The sequence below is a fragment of the Canis lupus genome, chromosome 10, assembly GCF_048164855.1.
Source record: "Canis lupus baileyi chromosome 10, mCanLup2.hap1, whole genome shotgun sequence".
NCBI classification, from domain to species: Eukaryota; Metazoa; Chordata; class Mammalia; order Carnivora; family Canidae; genus Canis; species Canis lupus.
The window spans coordinates 25,422,397-25,439,998 of NC_132847.1; the positions used below are offsets into that span (position 1 = coordinate 25,422,397).

At 41.3% G+C, this 17,602-nt stretch overlaps 1 protein-coding gene across 1 annotated transcript in view; it reads right to left on the minus strand.

Annotated features, from left to right (window-relative positions):
• The window catches only part of TRPC7 (transient receptor potential cation channel subfamily C member 7), a 144,184-nt gene that overhangs the window by 80,623 nt on the left and 45,959 nt on the right, over positions 1 to 17,602 (minus strand). Inside the window, exon 5 of the mRNA XM_072842630.1 lies at positions 10,256 to 10,438. Within this exon, the coding sequence (XP_072698731.1) occupies positions 10,256 to 10,438 (183 nt within the window). The remainder of the gene's footprint in view (positions 1 to 10,255; positions 10,439 to 17,602) is intronic.

The following is a 17,602-nucleotide window of genomic DNA, read 5'->3' on the forward strand; positions in this document are numbered from 1 at the left end:
ACTGTCGGGTTTTCATTTTCATTTGCTTCCATGTATTTTTTAAATTCCTTCTTTAATTTCTTGGTTAACCCATTCATTATTTAGTAGAATATTCTTTAACCTCCATGTATTTGTGGTCTTTCCAAATTTTTTCTTGTGATTGACTTCAAGTTTCATAGCATTGTGATTTGAAAATATGCATGGTTATGATCTCCATCTTTTTGTACTAGTTGAGGCTTGATTAGTGACCTAGTATATGATCTGTTCTGGAGAATGTTCCATGTATACTTGAAAAGAACGTATATTCTGTTACATTAGGATGAAATGCTCTGAGTATATCAGTTAAGTCCATCTGGTCCATGTGTCATTCAAAGCCATTGTTTCCTTGTTGATCTTCTGCTTAGAAGCAGCCATCTTCCATTGCTGTGATTGAGGTATTAAAGTCCCCTCCTATTATTGTATTATTATCAATGAGTTTCTTTAAGTTTGTTATTAATTGATTTATATATTTGCTTCAAAGTTGGGGGCATAAATATTTACAATGTTAGATCTTGTTGGATAGACCTCCCTTTCCCTTTATTATGATATAGTGCCCTTATTCATATCTTACTAGTCTTTGGTTTAAAATCTAGTTTGTCTGATAGAATTATGGCTACTCCAGCTTTTTTTTTGATGTCCATTAGCATGATAGATAGTTCTCCACCCACTCACTTTCAATCTGGGAGTGTCTTGGCTCTAAAATGAGTTTCTTGTAAGCAGCATATTGATGGCTTATTTATTTATTTATTTATTTATTTATTTATTTATTTATTTATAAAAGATTCTATTTATTTATTCATGAGAGACACACACAGAGAGAGAGGCAGAGACACAGGCAAAGGGAGAAGCAGGCTCCATGCAAGGAACCCGATGTGGGACTTGATCCTGGGTCTCCAGGATCACACCCTGGGCTGTAAGCGGTGCTAAACCACTGCGCCACCAGGGCTGCCCTGTTTTTTTTTTTTTTAATCCATTTTGCTACTCTCTCTTTTAATTGGAGCACTGAATCCATTTACATTTGGAATAATTATTGATTGATACGAATATAGTGCTATGTGTTACCTGTAAAGTTGCTGTCCTATGGATTGTCTCTGTTCATTTTCAGTCTTTGTTACTTTTGGTCTCTCTTTCCCACTCAAAGGTCCCCTTTAATATTTATTGAATAGCTCGTTCAGTGTTCATGAACTCCTTTAGTTTTTGTTTGTCTTTTGAAAGTCTTTTTCTCTCTTTCTATTCTGAATGACAACCTTGCTGGATAAAGTATTCTTGGCTGCATATTTTTCCCATTTAGCATGTTGAATATATCATGCCAGTCCTTTCTGACCTGCCATGTTTCTGTGGACAGATCTGCTGCTAACCTTATATGTCTACCTTTGTAGGTTAAGAAACTTTTGTCTCTAGCTGCTTTCAGAATTCTCCTTTTATCTTTGTATTGTGCAGGTGTCACTGTGATACGTCTTGATGTTGATCTGTTTTTGTTGAATTTGAAGGGATTTCTCTTTACCTCTTAGACTTGAAACTCTTTCCTTTCCTAGATTAGGGAAGTTCTCAGCTATAATTTGTTCAGATAAACTTTCTGCTTCTTTTCCCCTGCTCTTCTTCTTCTGGGACTCCTAGGTTATGGATATTATTGTACATTGTGGAATTGCTGAGTTTCCTAAGTCTACATTTGTGATCTAATAGTTTTCTTTCCTTCATCTTTTTCAACTTCATTATTTTCCATAATCTTATCTTCTGTATCACCTATTTGTTCATCTGCTTCTTCCATCCTCATACTGATTATATCCAGTCAGTTTTGCATGTCAATTAAAGCATTTTTTATTTTGCCCTGACTCATTTTTAGGGCTTTGATCTCTGCAGCCAGGGTTTATTTGCTGTCTCCTATGCTTCTTTTACGTCCAGCTAGTATTCTTAATGACTATTGCTCTAAATTCTTATTCAGATGTATTCCTCATATCTGTTTTGAGCAAATCTCTGACTGAGAATTCTTCTTGATCTTTCCTTTGGGGAGAATTCCTCCATCTTGTCATTATGTCTAGGTTTCCATCTTTTGTGCATTCAGAAATTCAGAAAGCTTGTTATGTTTCCTGGTCCTGAGAGTAATACTATATTAAGAAAGGGTCCTCCACTGTCCAGGGTCTAGCACTTCAGGAAGTGTTTCTGGTGTATGCCCTGTGCACTCTGCTGTTGTGTTTTGGCTACTTTTTCCCATAGGTCAATCCTCTGCAGAGTCCTTCCTTGCTTGTAGTATGGAGTGTTTGGATCTTTAACTAGGTGAGCTTTGATTTGTTTGTTAAGATAAGCCTGATAGAAAAAAAAATTTTAAAGGGCCCAATCCAAGAAAACAGAAAACGGAAAAGGAACAAAAAAGCCAACAAACAAAAAAATTATAAGCCTGATTTCAGAGACTAAAAAAGAAAGGAGAAAAGAAAAAGAAAAAAAGTTAAAAAGAAGTTTGATCCAAAAAACAAGAGAAGGAAACAAGCAAACAAACCAACAAATGAACAAAATGTATAAGCCTGATACCAAAGAAAAAAAAAAGGAAAAAAACTCTTCATCCTATCCCACCTGACTGAAGCTGATGCTTTGGAGCACTCTATTATCAGCAGATCTGGTACATGTGAAGGGACTGGGTTAGTGTTCTGGGGGAGAGGCCTGCTGCGCTGGCTCGCAGTCAGACTTGTCCTTGTAAAGATGCCCCTGCCAGGCAGGGGGGTGGGGTTTGGCGTAAATGAGTCCAGCGTCCCCTGGAGGCACTATGTTTCTCTCAGAAGTTGGACTGTGCTGGTGGGCGGGATTGGAAGATGGCATCACTACACCTGTTCAGGAGGCCCTTACAGAAGAGCAAACAATCTCCTCTCCTGTGTCCCAGGCTTTCATCAAATCCTTGCCTTCAACCTGTCTATGCCTGGCACCCCGGTTCTCTGTTTTATCTCTGGCTGGTAACTGAGATTCAAAACTTCAAATCTTAAAGGGCCTGGCAAGGTACAAACCCACTCCCCTCCCCCAGGGAAGAGCCTGGCAGCACTGCACTGGGCACCATTCTGTTCCAGGAAAGCAGTCACATGGCATGGTGTGGGTACGGTGGCTGTAGTCTGTTGTGATGCGCAGCGAAAAGCTGCGACTAGGTTATCTGCCCTCTGAGCACTCCTCTGTCCCCTGTTGCCCAATGGCTGCTCAATGGCTCTTGGCTGGTCTTTCGTCCTTGAAGAGGCAAAATACCCTCTTCCAATGTACTCCAGGAAGGGGAGTGATCTCTCCAGGTGCGACCCAGGAGATCCCCACACCATGGCATCTTGCATGCACATACATGCTGTTCTCTCTCCTACTCTCTCCCTCTCTCCCTGACTTCACTCTGAGAAAAGGGTTCGGTTCCCTTCCCTCTGTGGCTCTGAGGCTTTTCTCCTCCCCAATTCATGGCTCTGAACCTTACATCTGCCATGTTCTTTTCTCCAATTGTGTAGATTATTTTCTTAATCCTCAGATCGATTTCCTACTTGTTCAAAATGATTCATATTGATCTACCTGTGTTTGATGGATGAGGTAAGCTCAGGGCCCCTCTGCTATGCTGCAATCTTACTCCACTCTCAATTCTGGTTTAGTCTGAAGAATAGTTCTTGTATGAACAACATGGCAAACAGCTTCCATTAGCTCACATTTATTATGCATTTACCATGTTCTAGCTGCATTATGGGTGTTAAGGAATACTGATTATTAGGTATTATTTGCTCTCCTTATAGAGATAAGGAAACAGGGATGAAAGAACTTGCCTGAAGCAACATATTTAGTAGGGAAGAGACTTAGGACTTGAATATGCACAATTAGGTTTCCAGACACAACACTGTATTGCTGCCCATCAGGTTCTATTTTTCCTCTCAGAGTTTTTCCAGGCAGAAAAGGGATATGTGCATACATGGGTTAGTCCTTCTTGGGGATTTGCTGCTTGAGAAGAACAAAACTTCTTTCCTATGCAAAAGATAGCCCCTCTGAGACGAATGATTGGTGGACAGTGATCATTTTTCTGCTGTGTGGTCAGGTGAGGGCTACAGAAATGCTGAGAGGAATCCACAAAGAGGATGCTGATTGATGCTTTTGATACAAGTGGATTCCGACAGTGTTTGGCAGCTAGTGGGCATCCTGCAGCACAGTTTGGGGTAGTGCCTGACCAGCCAGACTGTGTTTGTGACAACTCTGATCTTCCTAACTCTGAGCATCTGGTAAAACGATGCCTCAGCAGGAAAACACAGTGGGAGAATGTCTGCTTAGAGCATGTGAGTGTCTCAGTGGCCTCTTAGACGTCCTCTAGAAAGCCCTGGTGTCCCCAGGTCCCCTTTTCTTACTGTCCCTGTGCTCTCTGCAGACAGGAAATGAAAAAGAACCTCAGCAAAAGTCATCTTCCCGCTCCCTCCTGTCCCTCCCCATAGCCACTGCATTTGGGTGAGGGGTTTCAGCCAACTGTGTATCTATAGCTGGGCCTCATTGTCAGTTTTAACACAGATTTTTGGTCAGCAGGCTCTTGAGCATCAGGGTGCACCTTCTCTGGGAGTTTGCTGCAGGCCAGCAGGCTAAGTAACCTAACTAAAGCCACATACTTAGTAAATGGAGGACTTACCATGTTCTTTTTTCTTTTCCTGGAGTTTTTTCCAGATAGAAAAGTGGGCCTGTTCCCAACATGGCTGTAAAATGTGTACAAGGTGGTGATTTTTGGAAGAAAAGTGAAGGGACTTCTGCTGGGGTTAGAGGCCCTGGCCCAGCTCTGACAGAGTGGTGATGTGGATGGAATTACGCCCCCCCCCCAAACTTGCCCCTCCCTCTTTGGCATTATTCTTGGAGGGGAACCTCTGGCCACATTTTGTGCACTTCTGGGACCAATGTCTGTGAAAAAATCTTGAAATGAAATTGACAGCATGGAATTAAGGTTCACGGAGGACATTGACTTGGCGTCTTACCATTTTTTTTTTTTTGTAGAGATTTTCTATTTTTATTAAGAACACAGGCTACTGGCAATGAATTTATAGTTTCCAGTCTTGGCTGGGCTGTTGGCTCTACTGCTCAGCTGTCTTCCATCTCCCAAGGAATTTTTCCCCCAACTTTCTTTTTTTTTTTTCACTTTTTTTCTACCTCAGAGGGTGATTCTGCTTCCTATTTATAGAGAAGTTGAGGCTATTAATATGGATTCCTCTGACTTTTATCCTTTTGGTAGTCATTAGTGCTATTTGCCAAACAGCTTCATTTTTCTTTCCTTTCAACATATGGCAGGGTTATACTTCCTGGCTTCTCTCATAGTGTGGTGGGTGACGTGACTAATCATTGACAATGAGTTTGTAAGTGGAAACAATGCATGCCACTGCTAGGTGGAAGCATTTTCTTGCTGGTGTGGGACTCTCCATCATGGGAGTTCCCTTTGGCAGGGCGGGACCATTGGAGAGGGTAGCTCCCCTATCAGCCTGGGTTCCTGAGAGCGTTCTCTTCTAGGACAGAAATAGGATGAGCAGTTAATAAGCCTTCTTTTGTTAAAAGCCACTATAAATTTGGCTTTGCTTGTCAACACAGCTTAACGACACCTATTTCTATTAATATCATGTCCCTTTTGCCCAACAACAATGTTGCATCCCTACCTACCCGATTGCCTTCCAGCCTTTCTCAGAGGAAAAGCTGTATGCTTCTTTCCCCATCTTTACAACCACTGCTTAAAGTTTCCAATGGATTCCTATTATTCTTTAAAAAAGAATAAGAACAAAATTCTTTAGCATGGCCTGTGAGCCCCTGCCTGGTCTGGTCCCTGCCTGCTTCTTTATACTCATCCCACACCTTCCCTAGGGCTTCCATTTCAGCCACAGTCACCTTCTTTCAATTTCTCTTATATGCTATGTTTTCTCTTACCACAGGACCTTTGAATATGCTTTGAACATGTTCTGTCCTTTAGCAATGTCCTCCCTATGTCTGGTTAACTTTTTATTCTTTAGCTCTCAGAGCAAGTATGACTTCCTCAGAGAAGCCATCACTGATCTCCCTTATTAGGTGACATCTAACTTTAGAAGTTGTAATATCGTGGTCTTATCTTTTATAACACTTACTTCTAATCCAGCATAACAATTTATTGGTGTGATATGTTGATTAATATCTGTCTTTCCTATGATGGCTGACATCATGTCCTTTTTATTCACCACATATCCCCAGTGATTAGCACAGCATAGTTTGTAGGCACTCACTGAAAGCTTATTGAAGGCATGGGTGAGGATTTACAGTCACACTGTCTCGTGTCATACCCACTGCCCCCATGTGGCTTTAATATTTAAATTAATTAATTAAAAATAATAAGAATTCAGTTTCATAATTACATTAGCCACATTTCCAGTGCTGGCTGGCCATGCATAAGAAGTTAGCACCTACCATGGTAGACAGCAGAAAATAGAACATTTGCATCATCACAGAAAATTCCCTGGGACAGAACTGCCAGGATAATGTCCAAGTGGCTGTGTAATGAAACGCCCTCAAGGATTTAGTTCCGACAAGCTTTCTGGTCTGCTCCTTTCCCCCAGTGATTAGCCATAGAGAAGCACTTGTCCCCCTCTAAATATAGCCCCACATATGCTACTCTTCCTCAGGTACCTGAAACTTTTCAACTTTCACCTCCCTCTGCCTAAATTGTCCTCCCTTGCTTCTCTGCTAGATTGACATCCCCTCTAGCACCTCCCATCCTTTTAGCCCTGTCTCAAGCATTTCCGCTTCTGGGAAACTTTTCCTGGGGTCCAGACTGAGCTGGTCACTGCTTCCTCTGGCTTCCATGCTGCCCCTTCCCGTTTCTGTTTGTCCTGCTCAGGGTGGTAACTGTGATTCACTCTTCTCTCTCCTTTGCTAGATGAACCCCCCAAAGGTGAGGCCTGGGTCTTGGTCTTCTCAGTCTCCCCAGAGCCCAGCATAGAGTTGGTGGTGTGGTAGACTCTGGGGTCAGGATTAATCTCAGACTCTGGGGTCAGGATTAATTAACCTTCTGAGCCACTTCCCCAACACTGTCTTCCAAACACAGTGATTAGCATTTCAGATAACGTATCTGCTGGGGTTTTGGGAAGGCTGAGTTTTATCTTAAAGCAAAAATCATGGAGAACAACAATATCCTCATAAGGCCTTTTGTCTTTTCTGGAGGAATTTTAGGCTATAATGATAATGTTCTTACCCAAGGGGCAGTTTCTAGCATTTTTCTAGGGAGAAGGCAAGGGACAAGTTTGGGAATATCTGTGAAAACAGAAAGACCCCTCTAGTTCCAAGGAAGGAGGACATTATTGAATGACAGCAATGGTGCTTTCCTGTGGAACTAGAGAACGTTACAGTTTCATATCCATTCATTTAAAAGTTCACAGAAAACTCTGAAGCAAAAGCTTATATGCCCACTTTACAGATACGGAATGTGACTCAGAGAGCTTCGAAGACTTGCTGAAGACAATGTAACTAGTAAGTGAAGGAATTATGCTAAAAATCTCATCTCCTGACACCTTCTTTATGATTCTTTTCTCTTTACCAGGTAGTCCTTTGTGCAGTGGTGAGATAATTGTCTTTATCTAATGAGGCTGACATGATTGAACCAGCTAGAGGACCAGACATTGTTAGTGTGGTGCTTGAAGAGAGGCAGACGTTTAAGTGAAGGACATGATCCAGGGCTCATTACCAGCCACAGGGCGGCACCCACCTCATTTAGAACGGTGTGTTACATGGATAATTTAGGCCGATTCTGCTTTAGAGTATCCCAAAGACTATTACATGGAAAACTAGTTTCACCAGATGTTCTATGAGAAATAGAGTTCTGTGGTCAAGTAATGCATATAGTACCTTCTTCTTTTAATAAATATAGTAATACATATTAAAAGCTCTGTAATGTCTTAAAACAATCTGTTTGACTCGACTTAACTCAGGATCTTCAAATTTATTTGAATAAGAAACCTTTTTTTTTTTTTTAAGGTCATATTTGGTAGCATCCCATGAAATTGCCAAGAATAACTAGTTTGTTTTAATTACCAAATTAATGGTTTAACTTGATATCATACGGGCAGAGACTTAGGAAATTTTTATGGTTCTATATTCCAGCTTTAAAAGTATTGTATATATCAGGTGTAAAGGCAGTGTATCTACAAATAACCTTTGATGCTAGTCATTTCATAACTCAAAGATCCAGGGTTAGATTGTGCCCATGGAAGCATGCTAAAGTTCATAAATTAAAAATGAAATCTCATTATAATATTAATATACCTTTTTAATATTAGGTATTTTCACCATAACTCATGATAGAATAAATGTCAAGGAGAACTCTGAATCTGTCTGATGTTGCATAATGGTATACATGGTTGGAGACAATTTACCCATTGCAGGTACTTAAAATGAGCAAGGCTGACTTTTTATGCAGGTTGTTTATCATCTTCCCTACTATGGATTGCTACAGACACTTGACATACATGATGGATATTTCCTGAGACCTTTATGACTCTCCTAATTGGCTAATATCTCTAAATAATTTCCCTCATAAAACCTTTTTATTGTGCCCCAAACTGTCATGTTCATGGAGTACTTCACTTTTTCTCCTCATTCATCACTGGAGTTGTTTTGCACTTAGTAATTGACAATGAGGGGGGACAGGTAGCTTTGAGGTGGTGGCCAGACTTTCAGACTAGCTGACTGATCTACCCTCAGTGACAGTTTTGCTAAGAGATTTGGATTTACATTTCAGAAAAATGGTAAATACTTGCATTTTATGGGCCATTGGAATTGCCCAGGAATAGCCAAAACTGTGAATATAAATCTGCAGATGCCAAGCATCTCTGTTCTTTGGGTTTTCAAAGACATCTTCACCTCCACCCTGTGGCTCCTTCCCTGTGCTGGGAGGCAGGAGGATACTCTGGCTTAGGCAAGGAAGGAAATGCTTATGGTTTTGGAAACTTAAGCTCATCTTTACCACTGCTAAACAATCTCCATAGCAGGGTGTATGTGAACTCCAAGGCCATGGATATCTTAGCAGCTTCTGGATTGGATTGTTGTGCTTTGGTGAAAAGACTCATTGAGCTCTTCAGGCTGGTAAAAAAATGAGTTTTCCTGAGCTAAAAAAATAGGGTTGTACTTGAACCTATAGCCTTCTCCCTCTGTTTTCATAGCCGTATGCTTTTGAATGGTAATTGAAGGCCAAATTTCCCGTGATTGTCCACTTTGCCTTTGGGACTCAGAGTCTTTGAAAAAAAGCTATTTTTCTTAGTTTTTATTATTATTAAAAGTAAGAGGGCAGGAAGATTTTTTTTAATTTGGAAGCTCTCACTAGATAAATCCCACAGATATATGTGGTTTGTTGAAGGATGATTCCCTCCACACAAATTAAGATAATCAAGCAAGAGGAGAAGTGCCCAGAGGTCAGTTTGGGAGCACTGAAAATACCCCCAGTACTGATCCTGTGGAATAGCTGGAAAAAAAAAAAATCCTGATCATGTATTTTGCTTATGTGCAAACAATGATAATACAACACATGGATCTTTGGATCTCTGCAGTTTTCATCAGGATGGATGACATCATCTAATGTAAGAGCAGATTTTAAAGAATCCAGAGTACATCCAAAGTGGAAACATAATTGACTTTTGCTGCTGAGAACTTCAATCTGACCACTTACTTTGGGTCTGAGGGCTACTAGGTGCCTGTGGGATTAAAGACACTTTGAGGTTAACTGAGGAAATGTGGATGAACTTACTCCTGTGAGTCTCCTTGAGCCTCCTACTAAATACTTTCATAAGCCTTTGGAGTGAAGTTTTTCTAAGACTCCCAGAACCATGGATCCCACAAAACCTCCACACTAGAACATTTTCTACACAGCAAGTTCCCAGGCACACAGAGCTCAATCAATGCTATTGGTAGACCAGAGTAATATGTTTCTTATGAAACTGGGGAATTGGCCTACTAGCTGATGTCATGTCACGTTGTCCCTGCCAGTTGTCTGGAGGCTGAAAATCTCTTTTGTTTTCCAGGCTGAAAGCCTGTTCATGGAATTAAGTCGTGCTACCTTTCTGTTGGTGGGGTGGGGAATGAAAGGAAGGAGGACTAAGGAGCTCTGAGCAGTCCCTGCAAGACTGGCCATTCTTTTTCTAGAGAGAAGTCAGGTGATTGGTGTTTCCGTGGTCACCTTGAGGGAAGGTAAAATATGCATGAGCACAAAGCTAAGCAAGCCACCCTGCAAGACAGGAAGGCCTGGAGAGGTGGGGAAGCTTACCTTCTTGACTTCGTATTTAATGGCGAGTTTGATCCGGCTCAGACTTGGACGGTGGTGGTCGGACCAGACTTGCAAGTTCACATCACCATTTAAAATCGCTTCCACCTCTTCTGTGTCTCGGCATAGGTCCAGCACGCCCACCACAAAATCCTTGCATTGCATAGATAACTTCCTGTAATCGTTCTAACAGAATAAAGAGAAATCAGGGGTGTGTCACACTGAGCACCACAGATCGGCTTGCCCAGCACAGCAGTGTGGATCAATAACTGTCCACCAAGTGTGAGCTCCCAGAGAGCACTGGAAGCAGGGCTGCACTGTGCCCAGAAGGCACAGCAACCTAGAGGGCCTCTTCTCTAAGCTGGGATTCCTCAGAGTGGACAGGCTACCTGCATCTGAGTCACTGTGGGTACGTGCTACACTGATGCCCATCCTGGCTCTCTCAAAGCAGCACTTCTTTGTTCCCAGTTCTGAGAAAGGGGTGATAAAGAAGTGAACTTCGAAGGCTGGAAATAACCCTTCACTCATTTACTACCAACATAGAGTGGTAACTGTTCTACACAGGAAGTTTACTGGAAAGATCTGACTGATGGGCTAAAATTGGGGAAAAAAATTCTTTCTTTTTAGGTGCTGGAAAATCTGCTTGTAAATTATACATTTAAAAATCAAATGTAATTTAAATCTAATGGGATCCTTTCTTAACCACAAATCCTTTTGTATGGCAAATCATGGCTCCTTAAATTACTTAGTGTTGAATAAACATTTTTAGGTCTTGACCTCTGTGTTGTGTTGTTTTGTTTTGTTAATGAGTTGCCTCTGGAGTTCTCATTTCCTTCCCTAGGCATACCTTTCAGAATTATCTTTGAGAGACTGCAGTTCCTTTCTGAGTGACGTGCCAGCTTATCTCTCCCCCTAAACAGATTGCTTCAGTTCCACATTATGAACCAAAATGTTGGACAAAAAAATGTTTCATGTCACCCTCATACCACTACTCCCCAAAAATATTTTCCTCTAGAGGTTTCCTTGTTTGTTTTTTAGTTGAAACAAGGCTATTCAGAAAAGACACAAGAGCCAGATGTCACTTTTAATATAAATCAATGTCAACAGGTTTCAACTACCAATAGTAGTTGGTAAATAGGAATGGAGGTTTGCTTTTCCAGAATTTGGATTCCTGTGTAAATAGGAGCCTAGCAAACTGTACAAGTGTAACCATTTTTCTGAATTAATGATTCTTGTCTCTATCCAGTACTGTTGTGTCAAAATGTCACTGTGCATTAGAGAAAGAGGGCAATAAGGGTTTGCTTGCTAGGAAGAGGATCAAGAACATGTTTTCTGACAAGAGAGGCCACCCTTAATTTTTATATATAATTTAAGGAGAAGAGAAATTCTGGGTAGGAAAACCACTACTCAGCTAAGGCAGGCTGTGATGGAGAAGAATTCAGGGAAGATACTTGGAGTATTCTAGGTTTTGGTACCTGGTACAGAGCTGGGTGGCGATAGGAAGAGCTGTGTTCTATGCTCCTTCATCCTAAACATACCTCCCTTCCTCCCTCCCTCCCTCTTTTCCTCCTCTCCCTCATTATTGAGGGCCTGCTATGTACTAGGCAATGGAAAATTGGCAGTGAATGAGGCAGATATGGTCTCTGAGTAGTGTGGGGGAGAGGAGGCCAGGGATCCACTCTAGATTGCATCACAGTAATGCCAGGTAAAACTTGCTCAGAGCTTGCTCCAGCTAAGATACTCTGACAGCCCCGATGAACCATAGATGGGAAACTCAGCAGATTGGGGGACTCAGCAAAAGGGACCTCTTCAACTCGGGCAATCCTGGCACCACAACTCAGGTGTCCTAAGCCTCTGGCCTCTACTCTGTCACCTTTCTTGTCTCTGTCTTGAGAAGGAGGAGTCTCTGAATACTGTTGCCTATTCCTGGTAAGACAGACACTTTCCTGTTAGACATGACCTCTTCTCTTGGTAGAAACTCCCATCTAGAGCTGAATCTAGGGATAGATACAGAAAAGAATTGGAAAAGGCTGGACTCAGCCCATGGCCCAAGCTCCCCATGCTAGGAACGTCAGATTGTACTGTCCTAGAGCCTTTGCACATTTCTGGGCTCAGCACAGTTCAGAACACAAGGTACCATTTTATTTGAGATTTTAACTTCCCTGGGCTCTTTCAGCCAGCTTGGCCATAAAAAAGGGAGGCACACCAGACAGAGCAGCCAAAGCATGTAGTTGGCTTTTGCTTTCTGCATTTGACACTGAAGCTGGAAGGCAACAAACCTGGTGTCTGCAGATGGTTAGCTGAGTAAGTGAGAACACCGGGCCTGCTGGGAAGACAGAGTTGGTATGGATGAGGCCAGCTGCAGGTGGTAGGGGGTGGTCATGGCCAGGCCCAGGCTTCCCAGACAGGGCCACAGGGGAACGTCTTTGGGCAGTTAGGATGAGTGTGATTTATTGGGTCAACTCTGAGTTCAGGAAGTCTTCTAGGTCACACTCTCCCAACTTTAGTGGTAGGTGGATGAGGCACATACCCTGGAGTTCACAGTTGCCCTTTTAAAAATAATTTAATTTTCTGCACATTAAAGTCTGCCAGTCCCAATGGGTGACAGATGTTCTGCCTGCAATATCTCACTTAATCCTTATAAAAATCTCATGATGGAAGGACTGGCTGCATTTCCAACTTAAAAATGGGGAAACTGAGACCCACAGAGAGAAACTAATAAGCTGAGTCTGCTTTTCCTTCTATTAGGAACTTATTCATCTCTAGATCACTCTTACTTTCCTTGAAGATTTTAGCTCCTGTCTCACTGCCACTCTCCCAACATTGCTGTTGTTATTTGTGGGGGTTTCAGTATTCAGGAAGATGACCCTCCTGTTACTCTGCCCTCTCATTTCCTTAATGGTGTTTTCCCAGTGACTTTCTCCTCCACTCTTAACTCAGCCATTCATTCTCTTACATATCCCCCCCCCCACCCCCGCCCCACCATAGCTCCTTTGTAACCCCCATCTTCAACTCTTCCTGCTCTGACTACCACCTCCTATATGTTGAGCTCGTTCCCTCTAGGACCTCAATCCTTTGCTTCTACCAGATAGATCTACAAGGCATTGGTTACACTTCCCTTAGTTTTTGTTCCATTTAGGTGCCTGTCTCCCTTCTTACAGTGCTTGTATTTTATGGGCAGTTGTTATAATCATCCCTGTACATGTCATCAACTCTCTGGCCCTCCTCTTATTTCATCTTTCTTTTCATTTTAAACTAATAATTTGTATTTATTTAAAGATTTTATTTATTTATTCATGAGAGACACAGAGAGAGAGGCAGAGACACAGGCAGAGAGAGATGCAGGCTCCCCACAGGGAGCCCGACGTGGGACTCATCCCCAGATCAGTGCTCAACCGCTGAGCCACCCAGGAATCCCTTATCTCATCTTTCTTGTTGGACAGAAAAAAGCCTGACCTTAGTTGAGTCTGACTCTGCTGCCCTGTTCCTGCCTCTGCATAGTAAAGGTGGGTGCAAAACACACAACTGTGCTGATCAGGCTTACTATCAACTACCTCCAACCTCAAGTAATCCTGAGTGCCTCTGGGCAGTTTACCCTCCATCTCTCCTAACAAGTGTTGCATATCTTCTCCTCTCCTCCGTCTTCTGACACTTCCTCTCCCTCCTGACTATCAAACAAGGACCTTGGTTCCCAATTTGCTTGGAAAATAGGAGTCATCAGAAGCAAAGCACCACATGCTGACAAGATCACATAATCTACCTTCATACATCCGCACTCATGGACTGTTCCCTCTTCTTGCTGTGGATGAAGTGCTCTTGCTCTTATCTAAGGTCATGTCCTTCACTTTGGTGCTGGATATTAGTCCCTGGCACCTACTCAGGGACAGGGCTCCTGCTGTCTTCCTTTCTTTCTCCTGCATTGTCAATTTCTCCCTTTCCCTCCTGGCTCAGTATGCAAACATGCTGCTATTTTCTTTGTCTTAAAAAGGATTTTGTCTTGACCACACTTTTCTCTCCAATTACCAGCACAATTTCCTGATCCATTTTATAGCAAAACTCCTCAATAGAATTGTCTACACTCATTGTTTCCAGTTGCCCTCCAGGCATTCTTTCTTATTCCATTCAATAAGTATTTCATACCCACGTCCACTTTCTCCAGTGAGATCACAGGTCACAGGTGACTTTTATGTTGCCAAACCCAGTGTTGGTTCTCAGTCTTCATATTATGTGACTTATCAAGACCTTTGACATAGATGATTATTTCCTCCTCTCTGATACCCATTTTTCATTTGGCTTCTAGCTTAACATGCTCTTCTGTGTTTTTTCTTCCTGAATGACGTCTTTTTATATTCTTTCTGGATTTATTCTCATCTCTCTGATGTCTTAATTTTGGAATGCCCCAAAGATATGCCCTGTCCTTTGATTTCTCCTTTTATCTATTTATACTCATTGCCTTAGTGATCTTATATAAGAGCATTAGATACCATCCATATGCTGATGACTCCAAAAGTTATATCTTTAGCACATCCTTCTCCTGAACTTGACTCATATATCCAGTTGCCAAGTTGATATTTCCACTTGGAAAATAATCACTTCAAACTTAACAAAATTAACTCTGAATCTAGTCTTCTCCACCTTATTTAGTTTCTCCCACCCTTTCACTTGTTCAGGACACACACACACACACACACACACACACACACACACAAAATCTGTCCTGGTCTGCTATAGTGTATTCTCCATATATCAGATGGAGGAATACGTAAAAAAACTAGTCAGATCATGGCACTGCCCTGTCGAAACCCTCCAACAGTGTCCCATCTGCTCAAAGTAAAAGTGGAGTCATTATATCATCCTATAAGGACATGCAATGCTGGCCCCTCCATTCTCCTCCTGATTTTATTACCTGTGCTTCTCTCCTTTCCTCTATCTACTCCCGCTGACTTCCTTGCTGTTCTCCCAGCACATCTGGCACAGACCAGATCTTGATTTAATGAACACTGGGTATTGGCTATTTTCTTTACTTGGAATGCTCTTCCCCTAGGTCTCTAAATGAGTAACTTTCACAACTCATTCAAGTCTTTGCTCACGTGTCACTTTCTCAGAAGCCTTCCTTGAGTATCTTTAAAAAAAATTGTAAGCCTTCTCTGTTTGCCATCACCCTATCCTGCTGCTTTTCCTTCATGGTACTCTTATGACCATATGACATACTATGTATTTTATCTGTTTATTGTATTTACTTTCCATGTCCTCTCCTGGAATGTAAGCTTCTTGAGGTTAGGAAATGTTGTCGGTTTTATTCACAAATAGAGTCTAGAATATGTTTTGGAACATGATAGACCTTCCATAAATGTTGACTCAATCAAAGCAGTTTACTTGTCTAAGATAACGTAGCTACTAAGTGGTTGAGCCAAGATTCAAAACAGGTAGGTCCGACCCAAATCCCTTTGTCTTTTCTTTCACTGTGTTACCTCTTGGTGAGCAGGATATATGTCCTTCTCCTTAGCACACTATAAAAACTAGAGGCTTAATTGGGGCTGACTCTCAGCTAACTTGGGGAAATAAAGGGTGAGCTGGGATACAGAAATTTGAACACCTAGCAAATTCTCTACTATAGTAAGTGAGTGTACAGGTTTTAAAGTCAGTAAGACCTAGAGGGTATTCTTAGCCAAATAAGTAAGACAAAGACAGATATCATATGATTTCACTCATATGTCAAATTTAAGAAACAAAACAGGTGCACATAGGGGAAAGGAGGAAAAGTAAAATAAGATAAAAACAGAGAGGGAGGCAAACCCTAAGAAACTCTTAACTCTAGGAAACAAACAGAGGGTTGTTAGAAGGGTGGGGGTTTGGGGGATGGAGTAACTCGGTGATGGGTATTAAGGAGGACACTTGATTTAATGAGCACTGGGTATTATATGCAACTGATGAATCACTGAACTCTACCTCAGAAACTAATAATATACTATGTGTTAAGTAAATTGAATTTAAGTAAAAATTAAAAAGAAAAATAGAGTCAGGAGGACCTGGAATTTGAACTCCTATTTTATTACTTGTTAGTTGTGGGAAATGGAACAAACCATTCACCTCTTCTGCATCTCAATTTTTAATCTATAATAATACACATGCCATATAATCATTGGGAGAATCAGTACCAAAACAATGTAAAATAGTATAACTAACAATAAATAATACAGAAAATAAATAAAAATCTAAATACGTAAAAATTTATATTAAAGCCTATAAATGGCAATTTAAAGCTTTTTATAACTGACATGCAATGTTATATTAGTTTCAAGTGTATGGCATAGTGATTCAACATGTCTGTGGTTAGGCAATTTTTTATTATTGTTAGCACTTTATTTTGAACATTGATTTCAAACTCTTGACCTCTTTCTCTTTGTGGCTTTTAATTCCTAGAGTGAGAACAAGACTGGCTCATGGGAAAGAAAACATAAAATACTGGAGAAACCCTTGATTCTTCTTCTTTCTCTCTCCTTCAAGACCTAATTCATATATCAAAAATATATTCTGAATCTGAATTCACTTTTCTTTATCTCTGGTCATCACACCAGTCCTGTCCCAGTTAGCACCCGCAGGCACCATACATAGGTTACTATTGTTGAACTTGATTAAGTCTGTAATCTTGCCAGTCCCCAAATCAATCTGAATGAATTTGTTCCCCTTAATGAGATCAGAGTAGTGGATAGTGTCAGCATCAGGCATCCCCAGACAGATTACTTGTATGCCTGTGTAGATCTTTCTCATTTTGCACAACTTGCATTTGGTCTCTTCAGGCATAATCTGATGAACAGTAATGTGATTCTTGGTGTCATAGTGAGATAGAATTTGTCTCCAGTCTTGTCAGTGCTGATGACTTCCATTAAACCAGCAGTGTGGTTTGTATCAATGTGGACCTTGCCATCCATCTCCGTGGCCTGCTATATGCAAATCTTCTTTACTTTCTATTAGGGCATGCTCAAGTCTGTTCTTAAAGAAAGTGATAAGAGGGAGCCATTCTTGGCTTGTGGGCACAGATGAATGGACAGAGGGTAAGCCTCCCAGTCAGTTTGTCCACATTCAGTGCTTTGAAGCTGCATTGTGTCATCATGCTCTTGGGGACAGTGAACTGTGGCTGCGTTGGCCATGGAACCAAAAGATCCTAGAGTTGGGCATCTTCCAAATGTCATAATAAGGGAATCATGTATTATGTAACCTTTTGAGACTGGCTTCTTTTACTCAGTATAATTCCTTTGAGATTCATCCATCCATGTTGTTGTGTGTATCAATAATTCATTTCTTTTTATTTCACATTGGCTGCCTGTGCATGCCACTCTGTTTATACAT